Source organism: Amblyraja radiata, chromosome 7 (genome assembly GCF_010909765.2).
Source record: "Amblyraja radiata isolate CabotCenter1 chromosome 7, sAmbRad1.1.pri, whole genome shotgun sequence".
NCBI lineage: Eukaryota > Metazoa > Chordata > Chondrichthyes > Rajiformes > Rajidae > Amblyraja > Amblyraja radiata.
The window spans coordinates 73,939,802-73,964,969 of record NC_045962.1 but is presented as its reverse complement, the minus strand read 5'-3'; the positions used below and the strand labels follow the sequence as shown (position 1 = coordinate 73,964,969).

Sequence of the window (25,168 nt, the reverse complement as noted above, 5' to 3'; positions counted from 1 at the left end):
TGAATAATGCGATGTAAAGCGCCTTGAGTATTAGAAAGGCGCTATATAAATCCCATCCATTATTATTATTATCAATGTCTGCCATAGTTGCTGCGTAACCCACTGAGTTATTCCAGTACTTTGTTTTTTTTATAAACGAGCATCTGTGATTCCTTGTGTCTTACTTTTTCTCAGCCTAGTTTAGGCAATCAAGAGAGTCTTGAGCTCCATAACAAGATTCCCTGTTTCAGGCGTGTATTTTGCTTGATTACATGGAATTAAGAGAGGGGAAGATACCAAGATCTGCTTATAGGAGAGCAGAATCTTCACCAATCCATGTAGGATATATATTTCCTTTGAGTTCATCTCCAGGGATCTATTGCTTGCCTTAAGTTTTCAATTACTCAACGTATATATACCTAGCCCCCAGCCCCACCATTTCGTTTGAGTCTCACTGGGGCTCAAATGACAATAAATTTGTATTGTAAATTGTAAAATTGTAAAAATCCCTACTCCATTTTATCTACGAACTGGTTCCTGTGCTGGGAATAATCAGGAGTTGAGATCGAGACAAAGAATGTGAGAAGTTGGAGAGAATTGAAAATGAGAATTGACTGAGCATCAATGGAATGATCAGAGGTGGGAAGAAAAAGCTGGGAAGTTCTGACTCAACACTATGAGCAAATGCATTCCACTGCAGTAGACCCATTATTATAAGATAAATAGAATAACATTAGTAGATCTCATGAAATTAAGTTTCCAGAAATGGTTTCAGCTGGAATTGATCATTCTAAGTACCTTCTACTGAATGAACGCATAACCTTACAAAATCATACTGACATATCAGTTTTGACCAATTGGATTTGGGATTAAAGATAATAATACACTCAGATGTTTCCTTAGAACTCCCTTTGGCCGTAGCTGCATAAAATCAATAGTAATGTGTTTTTGAGCCAACGTTACTTCATTGCGGCACTAGCTTTATGTTAAGATCCCGCAATATCGCATTGGTATGGAACAAAAATCACGTTTGCTCGGATAAGGTTGAGGGAAATTGAATTCTGCATTTTTGAAACTGATGTGGAATAACTTCTATCACAATTCAACGTTACCCTGTATTGTAATGAAACCGGGGATTATTACCATGAATAGACTGACCCCCCCCCTCCCCATCCCCAACCCTTTCCATTCATCACTTTAATTTCATGTTTCATGTATTTTGTGGTTTTATGACTGTTGGCAGATCAATTTCCCTCCTGGGAAAAATAAAGTTCTCTGTATCGTATGGAACAAACAAAAGCTACAGATAATAATGCTTTAAATTTCAAACTCCTGTTCCCTCTCGTTAGTCTCATTCACTCTGACTCCGCTGCTGCATTGCAAAGTACCTGCGATACATACCGAGTGGCAGCCAATTAAAATCTACTCCAGTCGCAGTGCTGATGCATCTTTTCCAGTGCTGGGGAAACTGCACAGTTGCTCCCATCAATCATTTGAAATGAGAACACTGGCTGTTCAGAAAGCGAAAACAGGTGGTTTGAGACAATCGACACTGAAGTCATCCTGATACATTTTGAGTTTCAGAACATTCAATAACCAGTCGAAGTGTGATCTGACTCCGATAATCATTCAGAATGTATGAATTTTTCTTTTGAACGCTGACTGTAGAGCTCTGAACTGTGAACTGAGTTATTTATAAACTCATGCAGTTATGAGTTATATTATTTTTGTCCGGCACTCAGTAAAGGAAGGCTGCTTGAGCATTTTGTGTATAATTTATTTGCCAGCATCTGCACAGAGACTGTGTTCTAATTCCCAATGCGCTCCACCAACCACTCTGTGAATATAATGAATTCATATATACATATGGTGAACTATAAGAACAGTCAGTCACTCAGGCCACTCAGTCCATCAATTCATGAAGTCACCCTTCAGGAAGCTATGATGGTGCTCTTTAAGATTGATTAGACTGCATTTTGAGTATTTTGTGCAATTCTGGTTTGGAGATGGTACAAGGAGGTTTACCCTCATGATTACTTGACTATGAGTTTTTGTTTACAAGAAGATGTTGGACAAACTATTTTCTCTACAATACCGGAGGTTAAGGAGAGACCTAATAGAAGTAAATAAAATTATGTGAGCAGTGGCGGACTGGGTCTAAAAATATTGGTTGCCAGGAGACAAAGGGGGCCCACCCACAACTACAATGCTATCATTTAACAGGGGCCCACTTACCATCAGGCAAGCTGACACCCTGGCCAGTCCGCCACTGTATGTGATGCATAGATAGGGTAGACATAGCACATGGAACAGAATAGTATGTCACAGGACAGGCCCTTGAGCCAATAATGTCTATAAGGAACATGATGCCAAGACAAACTCTTATCTGCCTGCACATATCCATATCACTCCATTCCCTGCATATCCATGTGCTATCCAAAAATGTCTTAAATGCTGCTATCGTATATGCCTTCACCATCACCCCAGAAGTGCATTCCAGGCACCCATCACTCTGTAATAAACTTGCCCCACATATCTTCTTTCAACTTTAATGCTCTTACCTTAATACTATGCTCTCTAGTATTTAATATTGGGGGGAAAAGGTTCTGACTATCTATCCCTCTCATAATTGTATATACATCTATCAGGTCTCCCCTCAGTCTATGGCATTCCAGAGAAAACAATCCAAGTCTGTCCAACCTCTCCTTGTAGCTAATACCTCCTAATTTGGGCATTATTCTGGTAAACCTTTAGCAGCATTCTTTTCAAAGCCCCCTAAATCCAAAATCTTTTTGAAACCTTTTTCCCCCAGAATGGAAATGTCAAACACAAGAAGGCATAGATTTAAGGCGAGAGGAGCAAAGTTTAAATGATATGTATGGGGTAAGTTTTTTACACTGAGAGTGGTGGGTGCCTCTAACACTGGATGCCAGGGATGGTGGTGCTGGCAGATACAATAGTGATGTTTAACAGATATCATGGATATGCAGGAAATGGAGGTTTCCTTTGCCACACCCTTACAAATTAGGAGAAAATTAGAGCACTCAATTAATGAACCAGGATATCTTTGGGACATGAAATGAAACAGGAGGTGCCAGCAAAACCTCACACAGTCACAGGGAGGAGGTCCATGCTCCTTATTGACTGCACCCACGTACAAGATCAAACCTAACTCCCTGCAATTGTAAGGTAGCAATGCACCAGCTGTTGCTTTATTTTAGGATTTACTGTGGGCTTTAGAGATACAGCGTAGAAACAGGCCTTTCGGCCCATCAAGTCTAATACCAACAATCACCCCGTACACCTACACTATCCTACACACGAGGGACAATATACAATTTACAGAAGCCAATGAACCTACAAACCTGCACATCTTTAAAATGTGGGAGGAAACCAGAGCACCCGGAGAAAATCCACATGGTCACAGGGAGAACTCTGTACAGACAGCAGCCATAGGGTCAGGATCAGGATCAAACTCTGGTCTCAGGCGCCGTAAGGCAGCAACTCTACCTCTGTGCCACTGTCGCCCTCTACAAATGATCTAAAGATGAATTCTCTAACATTTTTAAATATATCACTTTATTTTTCAATTTTTTCACTTTAATACCATTTCCCCTCTAGCCACTCTAGCCCCCTCTAGCCATTTCCATTTCCCCTCTAGCCATTTGTTTTAAATAACATATTTTCCCGTACTATTCAACCAGTGTTATTACACTTAACTTTGTGGCCAATCTTAGCAGCATGTTCCTGAATGCAAAATGGGTGTAAATGAATGTCAACAATTAAGTCCCAGAGTATCTGCCCAATCATTAGTTTACATATTTCCTTCAGGTCTGAAATTAAAAGTTTCAACACATTGAACATATTTTGAGTATGTCATTGATCATAAATAGCCATCAGGGCTAGATTGTTCTACAATTTTAAACATGGCCTATTTTATGCCATACAAATCCATTCAAATAAATGGAAAATACCACCCAGCTCTCAGCAGGGATAGAGGTTAAGAACAAAGTTCAGTAAACTGCAAATTCGTTTTCATCAAAAGTTTCAAATGAGAAATAATTGACCTGAAACATAACTCAGTTTCACACTCTGCAGGTGTTGCTAGACCAACAGGCTATTTCCAACATTTCCTGTTTCCAGAATTTGCAGTGATTTTTCTTGGAACCCTGGTCCTTTTGTGTATTAACCAGCATCTACAACTCTTTGTTTCATGTCACGCATTACAGTCACTCCACTCTTTTAAATCTACTCCAACAGCAGCATTTCTTACTTTAACTATGCTCTCTTTACCATACATTTGTACACTGTGGATACTTAATTGTATTCATACATTGTCTTTCCGTTGACTGATTAGCAAGCAACAAAAGCTTTTCACCGTACCTTGTACATGCAACAATAAACTAAACTCAAACTCAACTCAAATGCAAAGTCATCAAGCTTGTACATCAGAGTCAATAGAGAGCTTTTAACAAGGGCAGAAATGCTTAGCTTACAGTGTAGTTTTGATTATTATTATTATTATTGCCACATGTGCCGCAGTACAGTACAAAAAATGTTGTGTACTATTCAGACAGTGAAAAGACTATACGTGATTACAAACAAGCCATCCACAGTGTACAAATACAAGGTAAAGGGTATAACGTTTAGTGCAAGGTAAAGTCCAGTAAAGTCCAATTAAAGATAGTATGAAGGTCTCCAATGAGGTAGACGAGAGGTCAGGACCACTCTCTAATTGGTGAGAGGATGGTTCAGTTGACTGATAATAGCTGGGAAGAAACTATCTCTGAATCTGGACCCTGAATCATATATGTGTGAAGTGTGATTATGTACAATTGTAGCAGATCAAAGAGACTTGGATGTAATGAATCTATACGTAACTCAATTATAGCTTTACAATCACCTTATTGGTGCCTTATTTACTCCTATCACAGAGTGCAGTGCAAGTGCAGAATTGGGAAAATACAAAATATTAATGGTATAGTCAATAGTCAATCCTGGTAGATGCTAACAGTATTCCTATAGAGTTTACCTATATTTATTCCATGATATGGTTATAAAACAAACCTCTGTAAGAAAAATGGTATCAGGAATTTAGGAAGTGGATTAATAAATGATATGCAATGGCGTATCAAATATCGTCTGCCATTTAGGACAAATGGCATAATTTCCATGAATGTAATATGTTCACCTTTTCTCTCTTTTATCCCAATAACCAAATCTGAATGAGGAATTCAGGTGAACCACTGAACTTCCCGGGAAATTTGCTCTGTAATCAAATGTTGTGGGATACTGAACAGCGGCCACGAGAGTCCATGGTAGAGGTGCATGATGCGATTGATTTTCCACAAAGCATCTCAAATGGATAATTCAGATGATATATAAATAAAAGAAAAAGAAGATAGCAAATTATTAGAACACAACGGGGAGCCATTTAGCCCATCAATTCCATGCCAGGTTCCAACAGAAAAATCCAACAGTCTTAATACCTAAACATAAATGTGGCTTATCTCACCTTCAGCTGTTTCACGGCTACTATCAGAGATACGAGAAATAATTATTCTTAAAGATTATATTCTTAGGTGTATTTTATGGTTTAGGAATGCAAAGTCCAGATATTAAATGTGTATGCATGATTTATCTCTTTACATCACCGCCTATATCTCTCGTTTCCCTTTCTCCTGACTCATAGAAACATAGAAAATAGGTTGCAGGAGTAGGCCGTTCGTCCCTTCGAGCCAGCACCGCCATTCAATGACAGATTGACAAATTGGGACCATAAAGATGGAGTTAAAGGGGAAGTGAGTACAGGAAAAGTTAGAAAAGACGCTTGAATTAATGGGAAGGAAAGTTCGAGCAGGGATAAGAGAGTAAGGTCAGGGCCAATTGCGAGCGGTGCGAGAGGGGAGGTGAATACAGAGGTGAAAGTGTTGTATATGAATGCGCGAAGTATAAGAAGTAAAGTGGACGAGCTTGAGGCTCAGTTCGAAATTGGCAAGTATGATGTTGTGGGAATTACAGAGACATGGCTGCAAGAGGGCCAGGGATGGGAACTGAATATTCAAGGGTATACCTCATATCAAAAAGACAGACAGGTGGGCAAAGGGGGCGGGGTAGCTCTGTTGGCGAGGAATTAAATTCAGTCCCTTGCAAGGGGAGACATTGAAGCAGGAGATGTGGAGTCAGTATGGATAGAACTAAGGAATTATAAGGGTAAAAGGTCCCTAATGGCACTTATCTACAGGCCCCCAAACAGTAGCCTGGATATAGGGTGCAAGTTGAATCAGGAGTTAAAATTGGCATGTAGTAAAAGTAATGCTGTGGTGTTATGGGAGATTTCAACATGCAGGTACACTTGGAAAATCAGGTTGGTACGGGACCCCAAGAAAGGGAGTTTGTGAAGTGCCTCCATGATGGATTCTTAGAGCAGCTTGTATTGGAGCCTACAGGGAGAAGGCAGTTCTGGATTTAGTGTTATGTAATTAATCGGCTTTGATAAAGGAACTTGAGTTTAAGGAGCCATTAGGAGGTAGTGACCATAATATGGTCAAGTTTAATCTACAATTGGAGAGGGAAAAGGGTAAATCGGAGGTGTCAGTGTTACAGTTACAGCCACAGTCACTCAAGGCGTTCCCCAAGGCTCCGTACTAGGCCCCCTCCTCTTCATCATCTACATCCTCCCCCATGGTCAGATACTCCGCCACTTCAACTTGGACTTCCATTGTTACGCCGATGACACCCAGATCTACCTCGGCGCAAAATCCCCCCACAACCCCCCCCCCCCCCCCCCTCTCCCATATCAACTCCTGTTTGTCAGCTATAAAAACCTGGATGCAACATAACTTCCTCAAACTCAACAGCGATAAGACAGAATTCCTCCTCATAGGCTCCAAAGCCACACTCAGCAAAATCAATAACCCCACTCTCACCATCGACGGCACCACTGTCTCCCCATCTCCCAAAGCCCGCAACCTTGGCGTGATCTTTGATTCCACCCTCTCCCTTGAGCCTCACATCCACCATGTCATTAAAACCTCCTTCTTTCATCTCCGCAACATCGCCAAACTCAGACCCTCTCTCACACCTCCCGCTGCTGAAAGACTCATCCATGCCTTCATCTCCTCCTGACTGGACTATTGCAACTCACTTCTCCTTGGCATCAGCTCCACCTACATCAACCGACTCCAACTGGTCCAGAACGCAGCCGCCCGACTCATCACCCACACCAAATCCTGGCATCACATCACTCCAGTCCTCAAACAACTTCATTGGCTTCCCATCTCCCACCGGATCACCTACAAAATCCTGATCCACCTACAAAGCCCTCCACCATCTGCCCCCCCCCCCCCCCCCCATATCTCACTGATCTCCTCTCCCCCTACCAACCCTCACGGTCCCTCAGATCCACATCAGCCGGTCTCCTCTCCATCCACGTCCAACCTCCGCAGTTTTGGGGACAGAGCATTCTCCAGGGCAGCTCCCAGGCTCTGGAACTCCCTCCCCCAACTGATCCGCAATTCCGTGTCCCTCACCATCTTCCAGTCCTGCCTCAAGACCCATCTCTTCACCTCTGCCTATCCTTAGCCCCACGTCCCCCTCCTTTTTCATCTGTGCATTAATTGCCTCATATTGTGTTTTGAATTGTATTCTGTCTTTACTTTGTGTACTAGTCATGTCTCTACTATTTATTTCATTCCCCTTACATGTTTTTCCTCTACCTGCTAAATTTTTGTAAGGTGTCCTTGAGACTCTTGAAAGGCGCCCATAAATAAAATTTATTATTATTATTATTACAGTTGAATAAAGGGGACTAGGGAGCCATGAGAGAGGAGCTGGCCAAAGTTGACGGGAAAGATACCCTAGCAGTGATGACAGTGGAACAACAATGGCAGGTATTTCTGGGAATAATACAGAAGGTGCAGGATCAGTTCATTCCAAAGAGGAAGAAAGATTCCAATGGGGGGGTAAGGGGCGACCATGGCTGACAAGGGATGTCAGGGACAGTATAAAAATAAAAAGAGAAGAAGTACAATGTAGCAAAGATATAGGGATGGCGGGACTGTCATATGCTGAGAGAATGGAATGGCTGGGCTTGTATACTCTGGAGTTTAGAAGGATGAGAGGGGATCTTATTGTAACATCTAAGATATAAGAGGCAGGAAACATGTTCCCGATGGGGCACAGTTTAAGAAAAAGGGCTTAGCCATTTAGAACGGAGATGAGTAAATACATTTTCTCACAGAGTTGTGAGTCTGTGGAATTCTCTGCCTCAGAGGGCGGTGGAGGCTGGTTCTCTGGATACTTTCAAGAGAGAGCTAGATAAGGCTCTTAAAAATAGCGGAGTCAGGGGATATGGGGAGAAGGCAGGAACAGGGTACTGATTGGTGATGATCAGCCAAGATCACATTGAATGGCGGTGCTGGCTCGAAGGGCCGGAAGGTCTACTCTTGCACCTATTTGTCTATTGTCAATATGATCGTGGCTGACCATCCATCAGTACCGTGTTCCGGCTTTTTCCCCATATCCCTTCATTCCCTTAGCCCTAAGAGCTAAATCTAACTCTCTCTTGTAAACAAGAAAATTAGCACATCCCAGTTCTCTGTCACCATCTCCATGCTTGTCTCCCATATCTATCAAACAAACCCTCCTCTCCTGGATCCACCTCTATCATTTGCCAGTCTTTGCCCAACCCCTCGCCTCTTTCTACTACCCACCTCCCCTTTACTCTAAGTCTGAAGAAGGGTCTCGACCGGAAATGTCACCTGTTCCTTTTCTCCAGAGATGCTGTCTGAGCCGGTAGGTTACTCCACTATTTTGCCTCTATATCAGACTATGCCTTCATTACTTTGTATCGATAAATTGTGCTTAAAGTAGCAAGGAACTGCTTCTGGTTTGCACAAAAAGATACAAAGTGCTGGAGTAACTCAGTCGGTCAGGCAACATCTCTGGAGAACATGCATAGGTGACATTTCGGGCCAGAACCCTTCTGAAGAAGCATCATCTATCCATGTTCGATCAGTAATGCTACCTGACCTGCTGACCAGCATTTTGTGACTTTTTGCCATCTCCAATTTATCCAGTGATTGCAGCAGGATAACCATGTAGTAGTCAAGTCTAGTTTAGTTTAGTTTAGAGATACAGCATAGGAAGCAGGCCCTTCAGTCCACCGAGTCTGTGCCGACCAGTGATCCCTGTACACCAGTACTATCCTACATATTAGGGACAATTTACAGTTGTCACAGAAGCCAATTAACCTACAAACCTGTACGTCTTTGGAGCGTGGGTGGAAAGCAGAGCACCCAGAGAAAACCTACGCGATCACAAGGAGAATGTTCAAACTCCATACAGACAGCACCCATAGTCAGGATTGAAATTGGGTTTCTGGTGCTGTAAGGCAGGAGCTCTACTGCTGCGCCACTCTGCCGCCCAATAAAGTCCTGGGATGTTTTATTCTTCTATGACAACTCAGAGTCATGGCAACTGCTGCCATTTATTATAATGTGTGCCACTGACAGTTTTGAAATGTTGAAACACTTCATAAATTCCTGTTGGCACATTTCTGACAGAATTTTCTTCTGTAACAATCTGAGAAAAATGACCCAAAATGCTGGAGTAATTCAGCAGGACAGGTAGCATCTCTGGAACAAAGGATTTAATCTGAGAAACATTATGGGTTTTCCTATATTAGTGGACATATAAAATCAGCGAATTGAGGATTAAACTGTCAACTGATGAATTAGATCACAGTTACAGTCAGTTTTACTAGAATGCCGCCTGCATGACAGGGCATTAGCAATAAGGAGAGGTTGGGAAGACTTGGATTGCCTTATCTGGAGCACCAGAGCCTGAGGGGAAGCTGAAGCTGATAGAAGTACACAAAATATGAGAGGCATAGATAAAGTGGACAGCCAGAACCATTTTCCCAGGGTGGAGATGTCAAAGACTCATTTTGCACAGAAAGTGGTGGGTATCTGGAACATACTACCAGGGATTGTTGTCGACACAGATACGATAGTGGCATTTAAGAGGCTTTTAGATAAGCGCATGGATATGCAAGGAATAGAGGGATATGGATCAGTGCAGGGAGAAGAGATAAGTTTAACCTGGCATCATGTGCGGTTTGAACATTGTGAACCAAAGGGCCTGTTCCTGTTATATGCTCTAATTGAGGTAACCATGGTCCTATTCTTGTGTGCACTGTAGGATGAAATAATCATTGCCACTACGTTGATGTTTTGGTCGCTTCTTTGTCATTTTGGTTACTCTAAATTAAAGGTACAATGTTGAATAGGATGAGCCATAATGTAGTCTTGAGTTGATGTAAATATTGAGTAGTATTGATGAGAAGTAGCCACTTCATCTGCAATGAATTTGTTCCTACAACACCACTTGTGACCAGAAAAACAGAAAAGGAACAGGAATGATGTTGAAAAGTACTGAAATTGATCAATGCAAATTCTTGTCCTTTCATGATGAGAGGAGATTTAATAGGAATCTGAGGGCCTACTTTTTCCACACAAAGAGTGGGGGGTGTATGGAACAAACTGCCAGAGGAGGTAGTTGAGGCAGGTACAATCACAACATTTAAAAGACAGTTGGACAGGTACATGGATAGGAAAAGTTTGGAAGGATATGGACCAAACGCAGGCTGGTGAGACTAGTGTAGATGGGGCACCTTGGTGGGCATGAGCAAATTGGGCCGAAGGGCTTGTTTCAAAGCTGTGTGACTATAACTCTATAACTCTCTTAGCAGATGTTAGCACACTCCGTGGAAGCAGTCAATTACACTTTCTAAGTTTAATAGAGTACATAGCGACTCTGAGGGATTTAAAAGGAGGTCAACTCAGATAGTCATCTGGCCTAGAAGCTTGAATTTGTATTGTCCGAGATCATTCAAGTCTTTGGCCACTGACACTGGTGTCTCTCTGTGGGTTTGCTGAACAGGTGGTTGTTAAAGGGGGTCACTGGATATATTTAGCATCTGAAACCCGAGTAAAGCCCTTGCTGATTGGTCTAGTGGTTTGCAGGATAATTTAGACGCTGATGCAGCCCGGAGCTCTTGACCAGCGTTTCTTGGGAGGGGAGCGTTGGGAAGGCTGTAGCTGCTGGGGAAATTTACCTGTAAAAGCCACGGGTAAGGTTTAGTTATTTCTGTCTCAATTGTGATTAACTGTGCTCTTTGTAAGATGGTGCTGTTTTTTGAAAAATAATTTGCGCTTCAGTTATTTTGTGACATGCCTGCCCTGGATGGACTCATTGGATTTTTTTTTTAAATCTCTGTTTAGAATGCAGTGAGCCTTATCTGATCATTCTAGTTTGATTACATTCTTCTGCTGGTCTTTAATCAGTAATGGCTACTGGGGCTGAGTTTGTCGAAGTAAGTTAACCAGGGCTTTGGTTATATTCTTTAGCTATTGGAACATTCAGAAAAAGCTCAACAGCCTGTGTTCCTATATTTAACCGTGGGCTCCGCTTGCCTCAGAAGGTATTGCAACTCAGCAAGCTAAACTAAACCATCCAATCCCACAGCAGTATTAACTTATATGATACATAACTCTAGACTGAGTACCAGCTGTTGGAATCCCTCAATGCCTGATCGGGCCAGTTCCCTCCCTTTCTCCCTAACTGAGCAACCCACTGTGCCCTACTGTTGACCTAACAAGCAAATCATTCCTGAAAGTCAAAATTGTGCATCAGCATCAGTGGTGGTTCGCTTGATTTAATGATTTGACGTGAGCCACTAATGTAATTTCTCCCTATTTTTGCGGTACTAAATTAAAGATTTGCAGAAACGTAAGGGAATAGATTCCTACAGCAATTGGATAGTGCCTGGTCTCATTTCTGTGAGGTCGACGTTTATACTTAACCGCTGACGTCTAACAAGTATTTTTGTTCATGGTATGTCTGCCGTTGGCTATATGTCTTCCTAGATCTGTATGTTGGGCTCCTCCAAACTCGGTATTTGAAGATACTATTGCGGACTCCATAGAAATAAATGCCACTCGTTTCTCCAATATTTTGTCCCATGCATTTTTTTTTACATCTGGTTTAGAATCTGACAGACAGTAAAAATGGAAGATGAGGACGAATATGAGGAATATGAAGAATATGAAGAGTATGAAGTGGAAGAGACTGTAACGGTAAGGATGGAATACCATTACAAAAGTGTAATTTTCTGGAAATAAATCAATAAATTCATTCTCGCAATGCAAAGTTATCTTAATAGCAAGCACTTAAAACTAATTGCCTCTGATCCACTTTACTAATAATTGTAGGCAGATTGTTTTCAAAATCTCAATAAAACATCACGGTAATTTTTTTAAAAAATTGCAGTAGAAACCAATTTTTTGGCCCACTGATTTATCAACCAGTCATTCATATTTGGCAGCTGAAAGTAGTTAGTGGCCTCATGAAATCAATCAACAGCAGACAAATGTGTCCAAAAATTAACTAACAAAATGATCCTGTTACCTTTACACTAAATTATCTTTTTAAAATCTTCATTAACCAAATTTGTGTGTGTAGGCAACTCTTAAGTTGAAGCATGCGTTTTACATTGAAAAGTTAATCATCTGCCTAACTCACTTAGTGAGGAATTTAAAGCGCTCATTGGAAAAAATATCCAATTACTTTGGTCATGTAAAAATCAAAAAAATAGTATTTAAATAAAGAAAATAATTCCTTCTGCCCAAAAACCTAACAAAATATTTCCCTTAAGACATTCTACTGATAAAATAAAGCACAAAGCCAATTTTCCCTTACTTTCTGCGATATAATTTAATGCTATTTTTCCATGACTGGGACTGCGTTGGGTGTCAGCACTTAGCAAAGGCATGCTGAGTTCACACAAAAATGCAACATCCCAGTTCAAACAGCCTGAAAAGTCAATTCTCAAACTATTGGTAGAGCAGAATGTGTTCTGACAGATACTTAATAAGAATTGTGCGTAACTAAATTTTACCCTTTGGTTTTGGCTTCATCTGTAGCCACCATTTTGAAATGAACAAGAATAGTCCATTATATGCTGAAACATGAATATGGTGTAACTGGCTTCACATCAGTGAAAAGTTTATCTATAATGAATAATTAGCATTGCTGGGAACATTCCACTAAATGTTCATTGTAAATGTTGCTGGTTATTATTTGTGTTTTGAGCAGTTTCTTGATTTAATTTTGCAATCTTCATAAGTAAAACTTTCTCAATATTTTTGAGCTCATAATTTTCTGTCATTTTGGATTTTTGCTTCATCCCATCTTGTGGATCACTCATTGACTGCGAGAACTAATCCATTAATACCCATTAGAATTGTTCCATCTGTTTAATTATATCACTGCTGTGCGATTCTTGCATTTTTATAGGGGCTGTCAATCCTTGTGAGTTGAAATTCTATTTGATATTCTGCTTTAATGAGAATTCAATTCACAGATAGTATTTAAACACCTCGTGGTAACATAAAGCTGTGCTTTATGGAAGGGTAAAAACAGTTTAGCCAGCTGTTCCCATGTTAAGTTTTCAAAGTACTTCAATTCATCATCTGCCTCATTCACTTGGTAAGGAATTTAAAGCAGTCATGGGGGAAAAATCCAATTACTTTGTTTATTTAAAATCAAAAAATCAATAGACAATAGGTGCAGGAGTAGGCCATTTGGCCCTTCGAGCCAGCACCGCCATTCAATGTGATCATGGCTGATCATCCACAATCAGTACCCCATGCCCTGCCTTCTCCCTATATCCCCTGACTCCACTATCTTAAGCCCCTGCCCCACTTTCCCGAGTTACTCACGAATTCCCCCGCGTTTTCCCCTTAATTCAAACTCGGAGATGCCAGCCGTAGGTACTCGGGCTATTTTTTTTTACTCATGGACATTTATCAACATGCAAAAAAACGTCCCGACTTACCTGTTTAAGAAGGAACTGCAGATGCTGGAAAATCGAAGGTACACAAAAGAAGAGGTTCGGCCCGAAACGTTGCCTATTTCCTTCGCTCCATAGATGCTGCTGCACCCGCTGAGTTTCTCCAGCATTTTTGTGTACCTCCCGACTTACCTGATGCCCTGAGTACCTATGGCTGGCAGTACGAGCCGCTACGAAATATCTACGGACTCCTACAGCCTCCTACGGACTCGCTACAGACATTCCCCGAGTTTGAATCAAGCGGAAAACTCGGGAGAATTCGTGAGTAACTCCGGAAAGTGGGACAGGGGCTTAACTCCCTCTTGAAAGCATCCAGAGAACCGGTCACCACCGCCCTATGAGGCAGAGAATTCCACAGACTCACAACTCTCTGGTTGAAAAAGTATTTCCTCATCTCTGTTTAAATGGCTTATTCTTAAACTGTGGCCCCTGGTTCCAGACTCCACCAACATCGGGAACATGTTTCCTGCTGATTATTTATAAACTGGGATACTATTATTATGTTGTTAATGTGAGATAAATCTGCTGTCTTTTAGACTGTCTTATTGTATAGAATAATCTCAATTCATTTCATTCTGCATGCATATTTAACTGTGCTGTAACTAAATGAAGGTGTCATGCACCAGATCTATGTCTCTATTGCATTCTGTGCTAATGGTAGTTGGTCATTGGCTGGTCTTCCACACTCTTGTTACTAATCTCTCACAATCTGCTTCACAAATTCATCCTCCATTATTCAAACATTAATCCAAGCCATTTTGTGTTAAAGTCTATGAAATGGGCAATAATACTTTGCGTGGTTAAAACGTTAATTCAAAGATCACTGCAAAGAATTGTTTTTTCAAACAGGCCTCATTTGTTTTATTTTGACATTGTTTTCTTGATAATGTCCAAATTCCAGCTCTGGAGAGAGTCCATGCAGTATTTAAATTTGAAATGTTAGGTTGTTATACTGCGTCACCTACAAAAATGACTGGTGATTCTAGTCTAGTGCAGGAAATAGAAGTGATCCTCAGGCTGGTTGCAATGAGCTAAACCTACATGAATAGACCAGGGCACACAATAACAACAGGTTCAAAATGTATGATGTGAATCAGGTAACACTATAGGGTTTGCGAAAGGTCATCTGAGCAGTTTATTCATGTAACCTAATATTGCTATTGACATCATGATAAAGCTATGGTAGCTGGAGATGATTTTGATGGCATGTGGAATAAATCCAAATATCATTCACCATGACCACAGTAGAACCTGGGAATTTAAAATCTTTAATTTAATTAAATGTAACTTATTATTTTATAAAATAAGTGCTTTTTTCTTGCAACTCTCGCATACTAAAATGTGTTTGATTGGGTTGCATCTGAACTGGAGGCATTACTGGAGTAATGCCTACTTTGACAAAGCACTCCTCAATTAGTCTAGCACTTTGTATCTTCTTTTTTCTAAACCAGCATCTGCAGCTCTGAAGAAGGATCTCGACCCGAAACCTCACCCATTCTTTCTCTCCAGAGATGCCGCCCATCCCGCTGAGTTACTCCAGCATTATGTGTCGTGTCTATCTTCCATTTAAACCAGCATCCGCAGTTCCTTCCTACGCATCTGCAGTTCCTTGTTTACCTGCAAGAATATTGGTTCCTTGCAGGGAACCAAGGAACTCCAGATGCTCACTTACTACAAAAAAGGACACAAAGTGCTGGAGTAACTGAGGAGAGCCTCTTCATAGTAGGCATTGCTCTAACACATTGTCTATCCTTGTAAGGTGGTTTATTACTACTACTCAGGAGCATTTAAACAAGAGTGGCAGGAGGATTGGAACCAGAACAGCTTGTGGAGGGATTGAGGGAAAGGCAAAAGTTAGGCTAAGTACGTCTGAAAGGAAGAACAGACAGGGACAGGTTAATGAGTGTAGAGAGACCGATAGGCATAATTATTTCAATATGAGGAATATTATGTATAAAGCAGATGAACTTAGAGCCTGGATCAGTGCATGGAGCTATGATTTTGCAGGTCATTACAGAGACTAGATTGTGAGAGGGACAGGACTGGGAGCTCAAAGTTCTGGAGATTTGATGCTTCTAATGTAATTGAGAGGGAGGTAAAGAGGCAGAGCAGTTCCATTACTAATCAGGGACATTTCACAGCTGCAGTCAGAGAGGACATACTAGAGGGTTCATCCACTGAGGCAACATGAGTCGAACTCAAAATTAAGAAGGGTGCAATCACTCTGAGGGGGGTATACATACTACAGGTCTCCCAGTAGCCAGCAGAAATCAGAGGAACAAGTGCATATACAGATTATGAAAAGATGTAAAAACAAAAGGCTGTTTTAAGGTTGTTCTCCAATATTGACTGGGATGTCCTTAGTGCAAGAGGTTTAGGTGGGGCACCTAATTATTAGGTGAATTCTTGAGGGCTTCTTGCAACTGTGTAAAACTTTGGTCAGGCCACATTTGGAGTATTGTGTGCTATTCTGGTTGCCTCAGAACAGGAAGGATGTGGAGACTATGGAGAGAGTGCAAATAGAAATTGCTGGGGTATTGCCGAGAATTTTTCTTTTCACTCAGAGAGTGGTGAATCTCTGGAATTCTCTGCCACAGAAGGTAGTTGAGGCCAGTTCATTGGCTATATTTAAGAGGGAGTTAGATGTGGCCGAATGGCCAACTCCTGCACCTATTTTCCTATGTTTCTATTAGAAAGCATTGCCTATGAGGAGAGGTTGAACATTTAAGTTGTTTTCTCTGGAATGTTGGAGGCTGAGAAGAGACCTGAGAAATGTTTATAAAGTTATGAGAGGCGTAGATGATGTGGGAAATCAGAATATTTTTTTCCCCAGGGTGAAAATTTCAAATACTAGAGCTTAAAAGTGAAGTGGTAAATTTAAAGGAGATGTGTAGTATATTGTTTTTGTTTTACACACAGAGTGGTAGGTACCTGCAATGAGCTGCCAGGGGCAGTGGTGGTGGAAGCAAATGCTATTGTGTTGTGTAAGAGGCTTTTAAATAGGCACGTGAATATGCAGAGAATGGAGGGATATGTGCAGGCAGGGTCTAGTTTAATTTGGCATCATGAACAGCACAGAGATCATAGGCTGAATGGCCTTCTGCGCTGTACTATTCTATGTTCTGAAACAATTTTACATAGATATGCTGTAGGCCTAGTTTTGACCAGCTTTATAATTTGTTTTTTTTATCCTAGAGTGTGGTCCAATTGTTTTAGGTTCCCTTCTCTCTTTCATTGTTTGTCCAGCATTTGTTTCCCTCAAGTAACTGAGGTATTCAGAACCCTGTCTCTTTTTGAGTTCATTTCAGATTCTACCCCAGTAATTGACAGAAAATTGCTTCTGTTGGTTTCCCTCTATTCTTTCTAGACATGTAACACAACTTCAGCAAGGCAAATCAATTCCCTGTAAATAAGGGCTCGTTTTTATGCAGAGATTTGTAAAGCTAAATCCTTTCGATGATGAAGGAGAGCTTTAATAGAGGTTTTCAAAATTATCAAGCATTTTTTACAAAGGACGAGAGTGGCATGTCAGTAACCAAAGGAATATGATGTAGGATAATGAGAAAAAGAATCATAGGAGGAATGAGAGAGTGTGTAGGAATGAACTGCAGATGCTGGTTTAAACCGAGGATAGACACAAAAAGCTGGAGTAACTCAGCGGGTCAGACAGTATCTCTGGAGAAAAGGAATGGGTGACGTTTCGGGTCAAGACCCTTCTTCAGAATGAGAGAGTTGTTATTTGTCATTATCCAGAAAAGGTCGTGGAACCAGATTTAATAATAAGTTGAAAAGGGCAAAATAAAATAAAGTATTTGGTAAGTAGCCAAGGAGAGTAATGATAATCATTTAGATGTTTCAATGTATCAGCATCAAGGATCACAAGGGGTCTAATGTCCTTGGCTGTAAAATTGTGTAAATGCTTCCCTGCAATGAGTACTGTGCACATTTCTCTGCTGGATTCCAGACCAGTGGTATTTGTGTGTGTTAGATATGAGGTGTGTAGGAAAGAACTTCAGATGCTGGTTTAAATCGAAGGTAGACACTAAATGCTGGAGTAACTCAGCGGGACAGGCAGCATCACTGGAGAGAAGGAATGGGTGATGTTTCGGGTCGAGACCCTTCTTCAGACTGATGTCAGTGGAGTGGGCGGGGCGGGACAGAAATAGAATGTAGTTGGAGACAGTAAGACTGGTGGGAGAACTGGGAATGGGGAGGAGATGGAGAGAGATGGAAAGCAAGGGATATTTGAAGTTAGAGAAGTTAATGTTCATACCGCTGGGGTGTAAGCTACCTCAGCGAAATATGAGGTGCTTTTCCTCCAATTTGAACTGGGCCTCACTCTGAAAATGGAGGAGGCCCAGGACAGAAAGGTCAGATTGGGAATGGGAGGGGGAGTTAAAGTGCTGAGCAACCGGGAGATCAGGTAGGTTAAGGCGGACTGAGTGGGGGTGTTCAGCGAAACGATCGCCGAGCCTGCGCTTGATTTCGCCGATGTACAGGAGTTGACACCTGGAACAGCAGATACAGTAGATGAGGTTGGAGGAGGTGCCTCACCTGAAAAGACAGTCGGGGTCTTTGGATGGAGTCGAGGGGGGAGGTAAAGGGACAGCTGTTGAGCAGATATGAGATTCGGGGGAGGAAGTCTGCCATCCTCACCTGGTTTGTGCTACATGCACCTCCCAAACCATCCCAATGTGACTGATTTTTAAAAGTTTCATCAATCCACCCACAACTCCTCAAGGGCAATTAGCAACAGACCAAAATGGCTGGCCTTGGCAGTGGTGTTCAGACACTGAAAAAAGAATAAGTTAAAAAAAATCTCAGATGCCGATCAGTAAACCATTGAAAAACTGCAGGAGAAGAAAAATACAATAATTTAAAAATTTCCACTGCCTGTGGATGTCCCAATGTGCTTCAAACCAACAGATTACATTTGAGAAGCAGTCAGTGTTGCATTGTAGGACATGCAGCAGCTAATTGGTGCATAAAACGCTCCCACGAACCACTCTGAAATGATGAGCAGGTGATTTATTTTGATATTGTTTGCTGAGGAATCATTACTGGCAGAACATTCCACCGTCCTTGTTCAGATACTGTCAGGAAGACGTTATTATCCAGCTGAAGAGAAGGTGATGTGCTGGGTTAGCACCCTTAACATTGCAGGGTCCCAACCCGAAATGTCATCTGTCCATTCCCTGCACAGATTCTGTCTGGCCCACTGAGTTCCTCCAGCACAGGTGTTTTAGACTTTAGAGATACAACGTGGAAACAGGCCCTTCGACCCACCGAGTCCACGCTGACCAGCGATCACCCTGTACATTAGCACTATCCTACACACTAGGGACAGTTTACAATGTTACCGAACCTAACTAACCTCCAAACCTGCACGCCTATGGAGTGTGGGAGGAAACTGGAGCACCCGGAGATAATCTATGCAGTCTTAGGGAGAAGTATAAACTCCGTACAGACAGCATCCGTAGTCAGAATTTAACCCGGGTCTCTGGAGCTGTAATGCCCCTGTCCCACTTAGGAGACCTGAACGGAAACCTCTGGAGACTTTGGGCCCCACCCAAGGTTTCCGTGCGGTTCCCGGAGGTTCCCAGAGGTTTTTGTCAGTCTCCCTACCTGCTTCCACTACCTGCAACCTCCGGCAAACACCTGCAACCTCCGGGAACCGCATGGAAACCTTGGGTGGGGCCCAAAGTCTCCAGAGGTTTCCGTTCAGGTCTCCTAAGTGGGACAGGGGCATAAGGCAGCAACTCTACTGCTGCGCCACTGTGCCCTCCTAATTTTGCAACATTGAAATGTCAGCATTGATTGTATGTTCAAATTATTAAAATGTTGACTTATCGCATAACTATTACCTAGACGCAAGAATACAATGATAGACTTCTGCATTAGCACATCTAGAGATTGGTAATTAATATCCCCGATAAAGCTGTTCAAAACACTCACTGATATTTATCCTCTACAGAACAGTATTTTTGATCTCATTTAGTAACTATGGCCCATCTTATTTCACACAAAGGTGAAAGGAGAAGAGCATTCCAAGACAATGAAGAAAGTGTAGGTCTGGGCATAGCTCCATTTCTCTTGTTGAGAAGTACAAAAATCTGAATGTTATTCTGCGTGGTTACTATTCTATCATTCATTCCATGATACCATCAACACTCATTTTCAAGAGTTGACATGATCTCTGCTCCTGGCAAGAGGAAATTTGGAACGCTCTTTCCCAGAAAACTATGATGTGAGATCATACCAACATTTTCATTAGAAAAGGATATTAATCAGTATGGAATAAAATAAGTGTTTTTAACAGAATGGTAGTATAGACTCAAGGTACATTTCTGCTACTAGGTTCCTATGTAAATGGATTCAGTGAAACAGATCTCCTAAGCATAAATTGGAATAAAAATGTTCAGGGCTATTTTAAACTGCAGGATTTTTAATGGACTCGCACAGAGCTGGAAAATACCTGGATAAAATGTGTTACAATTTTGGTTTTGATTTTATGTGGGATTTGCCCCCATTGTAGCACTATACATATGGAGGTGAGGAGATGACAATGGGAAAACAGATTACAGAGATTAAAGAGGTAGCAAAGGTAACTGCCTGTACAGGCATGCATGAAGCAGCAATTTATGTGCGTTCTTTACATGAGCACTGGGCTGAAAGATCAAGTTCGCAAAATTGCATGACAATAAGCTATTGAATGTTTTATAGTTTTAAAAATTATTTTATGATAAAGATCAGAAAGCAGAATTATGCAGCCTGCCACTGCTGCTTGCTATGCAAAGACTGGAACTGCAGCCATTGTGCTAAACGACGTGCGGTTTGCTTATCTTCAATTTACCAGAGTGATCAAAAATGTGAACAAACCCTTTGGTTTTTCAGGATGGAGAACACAGCTGCTGAAAGATTAGGGTCTAGGCAGAAGTAAGCAAATTTCTCATGCTTGGATACAGCTTGTGATGATTACGATCTCCATGATAGCTCTCTTGTGAGTAATTCAAACCAGGAATCAATCTGATTTATGCCAATCTACCAACAGCTCGGCAGGAATCCGAGGCATTAGTGAGGACATTTGCCCATGCTACTTGTTCTAACTGTAGCTTGTGCTGGTATTATTGAGAATTATGGGGAGGCACAGAGAGTTGCTGAAAATGTGCATCTTCAGCACTAACTACACTGCACATATGTTATGCATTCACATAGACTAAAGATAGACACCAAATGCTGGAGTAACTCAGTGGGACTCTGGACCGAGACCGAAATGTCACCCACTCCTTCTATCCAGAGATGCTGCCTGTCCCGCTGAGTTACTCCAGCATTTTGTGTCTATCTTCGGGGTAAACCAGCATCCGTAGTTCCTTCCTTCACATAGACTGTATTGCTTTCTCATTTTTCATGTATTCATATTTGTGGATTTAACCAACACACATGTTTTTTGAGCTGTCCTTTCTTGACTCGTCTCAAACGAATTTCGTGTTGTTCTATTGACAGTCTGCTCTCTATCAACTTCTGTAAAGTTTACTTCTGATTACTCCTCCTATTTTCACAAGATATTTCTACATGCAGCATACTTGATCTTAGGTTGGGTAAAGGCACAAACGTTGTTTCCTTCCATAATTTAAATTAGGATTTTGTTTCTGTCTCAACTGATTATCTTCCATTTTCCCTTCAAGATTTCATGGAACAGAGCTCAATTATGTTTTGACTGTTCTGTTCATTATTAACTCAGTGGGAGTATAATGTAGCATTGTACTGTAGTTTGTAAGAATTTTGCTAATCTTCGTTCCATTCTAAATTTGTAAAGTTCTTTTTTTCACTGCTCCTTTGACAATTCTCACTGATCTCTTCATTGTACTAAATGAGACAGATGGTTAAATACATGTCCATTTAAAACAGCTCAGTTTCATAAAACATTCAAATAAAAACATACTGAGGATGATTTGTAGTCTTATGGGCCTGTCCCACATGCCAGACACTAGTTTTAATGGAATCACCTACGACACCTGGCGACAACCTATGACAGCACCTGCGACAACCTACGATAGCAAAAATAGTCGGCAAAAATGTTTCAATATGTTGAAAATTTTGCGGCATTCCCCTGTAGTTGCCCAAATACTCGCCCAAGTGGGACAGGCCCATTATGACATGAGCTTTGTTGTAGGCGCATCTCATGAGAAACTGCAGCTCAATTATTCAGTAGTATTATTCAGCCTATATGTCTGATCCTGTATGTCTCACTTTGATTTCTTTCGAGTGACTATTTATCAATACTGGGAGATTATCAATTCAATCCTCTGAATAATCAATGTGTTTGTTCTCTATGGAAAAAGTCTTATTGACCATTCCCAATTCTGTAAAGATCATCTTGATACGTTCACTGTTTTAATTTCCAAAGAAGCTGTATACTGCTGAGTATCTCCCATATTTTACTGCTTCACAACTCTGCAAAGATACCTTTGCTGCCTATAATCCTACAATCTTGGAAGATAGTACTCTTGCCTTGTGAAATTTCTGGATCTTTATCTAATCCCAGCGAATAAACCCCAGCCATTTTGTTTATTTCCAAAAATAAACTTCATTCAGAATTTAAAATATATACAAAATAAAAACAGTCCAAAAACGTTCCGGTTATTCTCATACATTCATCAGTTTAGTTTAGTATAGAGATACAGCTCAGAAACAGGCCCTTCGGCCTACCAGTCCGACATCCGCGCCGACCAGCGATCCCCACACATTAACACTATCCTACACACACTAGGGACAATTTACGCCTACACCAAGCCAATTAACCTACATACCTGCACGTCTTTGGAGTGTGGGAGGAAAGCAAAGATCTCGGAGAAAACCCATGGGAGAACGTACAAACTCCATATAGACAGCACCTGCAGTCAGGATCGAACTCGGGTCTTCGTTGCTGTAAGCACTGTAAGGCAGCAGCTCTACCACTGCGCCACCATGACGCCCTGCCCATGCTTTGAATTAGTGTCGTATTCAAAGGTCTTTAACCAAACACTTTTTCCAGATTTGTTACCCCCTGGGGTGGTATACATTCTCTTGCTTGAGGGGTGTTCACACCGGACTCTGCCCCTCAATGTCCTGTGGCTGAAGGACCCTAGACTGTGGTTCTCTCCCCAGAGAGTCTTGGTGTTGGCTGCAGTAAACTTCAGCGAGTCCCTCAGCACGTACTCTTGTAGTCTGGAATGGGCCAGTCAGCAATATTCCCTGACGGACATTTCACTCTGCTGAAAGGCCAACAGGTTTTGAGCAGGGTAAAGAGCGTCTTTCACCGAGTTGATGGTGTTCTAGCATCGCTTGGTGCCCGTCTCTCAATGTGTCATTGCCTTAATGCTCATAATACCAAAGTGTTTGATGTGAAACTCTTTACTATGTTCTTCCTCAACACATTTGGTATAACATGGCCTTTCTCCTTCTACAACCGATTACACTATCACTTCTTGCCTACTTCTAGCTACCTGGCTGATTCAGACTGTCCTTTCAAATTTCCTTTTTATATTCATTTTAGAATGATATATTTTTGTGTCTCAGCTATCTCCATTTCTGCAAATGGAAGAACAACTACTATTTACCTTTTGAAGATCAAGCTGTAATTTCCTTTACCTGAATTCTCATATGGTAAACTTGACAATGCATCTGCAAGGTATTTTGATTTGAAGTTCTATATTTGATTGTGCAATCCTATTGAAATAAAATAAAAGCCCATCTGCATTATTTGTATTGATTACCTATGACCAAAAATGTGTATTAAGGCTTAAGGTCTCTATTCAAAGTTAAATATCTAACTCTTCTTCAGACTGGAGAAGGGTCCTGAGCTAAAACATTGCCCATTCATATCCTCCATAGATGCTGCCTAACTTACAGAGTTTCACCAGCATTTTGTATTTGATGCATGATTCCAGCATCAGTTCCTTGAGTCTATGTATAAATGTGCTGTATTAACAGAGGTCTCATGTAGCTCTTCCCTACTTTAAGAATAAAACCAAGTTTTAATTCACATGAAAAAAATGCAATTGTTTTCTCTTGACTATTGTACTATGCAAGACTGATAACACTGCCATTTAAAATTGATATATCTGCGATGAATGGCTTTGGTTACAAATTTTAGAGCAGGTCTCATATCAGTCTCACTAAATGTTCTGGAATTGATTCTGGAACTTGTACTGGAACTCCAGCCATCATTATTGCTCTATGTGGGAAACTGCTGTTGTAACTGTAATTTGTAATGGTTGAAATTCCTTGAAGCATTTTATAATATCATGTGCATTCTCATCTGAAAGACCATCGATGATAATTTTGCTCCACTAAATACTTTTAGAGAGAAATAAATCTCCTTTGGTACATTAATCTCTTCCCTGTACGGGGACCCGACTTTTTCCCTGTCTCCGGTGTCGTTGGGCCTAACATCGTGGATTCGACGGCGGCTCCCACCTGGGGGCACCAATCGCGGTGCCTGCGGACTCGCCATCGCGGAGCTGGCCGACTTTGGAGCGGGGAGAGATGTGGTGGCGCGCAGCTGCAACCCGACTTCGGAGGTTCAGAGGCTTCGGCCACAGGCCCGGTGGACAGGAACATCGGGAGCTCACAGGTCCCTGGTGGGAGACCGCTTTTCGGAGCTCCCGCAACGGCAACTTCTCCCGCCGGAATCACGGGGTTTAAATGACTCGGAGCGGGGCCTAACATCGCCTCGCGCGGCTTAAATGGCCGCAGGACTTGCCATCGCCCGCCGGGGGCTTGAACATCGTGAGCCCCAGTCGCCTCGACGCTGCAGTTGGACTGCTGGAGTTGGACTACTGGACCACGAGAGAAAAACAAAGGGAAGAGATAAGACTTTTGCCTTCCATCTCAGTGAGGAGGTGTTGGAGATTCACTGTGATGGATGTTTGTGTAAATTGGGTTAAGTGTGTGTCTTGGTTTTGTCTTGGTTTTTTTGTAATGTCATGACTGCAGGAATGATATTTCGTTCAAACCTTGTCTGTTTAAATGACAATAAAAGGCATTCTATTCTATTCTATTCTATTCTTAATTGTCAAACATTTCAGGCTCCCTTTGTCCACATTCAACCAAGCAAATGCATGGGACCGTTTCCGTTTGAGTATTGTTTATTGTCACGAGTACCGAGGTAATAATAATAATAATAAATTTTATTTAATGGGCGCCTTTCAGACATCTCAAGGACACCTTACATAGATTCATAGAAATAAAAACATATAATCAGAATAAAATAAGTAATAAAGACATCACAGA

At 41.5% G+C, this 25,168-nt stretch overlaps 1 protein-coding gene across 50 annotated transcripts in view; it reads left to right on the top strand.

Moving 5' to 3' along the window:
• The first annotated feature begins 11,010 nt into the window (after positions 1–11,010).
• The window catches only part of neb (nebulin), a 224,129-nt gene continuing 209,971 nt past the window's right edge, over positions 11,011–25,168 (top strand). For 45 of the 50 annotated variants that reach the window (XM_033024752.1, XM_033024790.1, XM_033024793.1 and 42 more), the window contains exons 1-3: positions 11,011–11,113; positions 12,032–12,119; positions 20,430–20,498. In XM_033024752.1, coding sequence (XP_032880643.1) covers positions 12,051–12,119; positions 20,430–20,498 — 138 coding nt within the window. In that variant the 5' untranslated portion in view covers positions 11,011–11,113; positions 12,032–12,050. Of the gene's footprint in view, positions 11,114–11,859; positions 11,878–12,031; positions 12,120–20,429; positions 20,499–25,168 lie in introns of those variants that run through there. The other 5 variants (XM_033024768.1, XM_033024762.1, XM_033024753.1 and 2 more) reach the window with 3 other exon arrangements.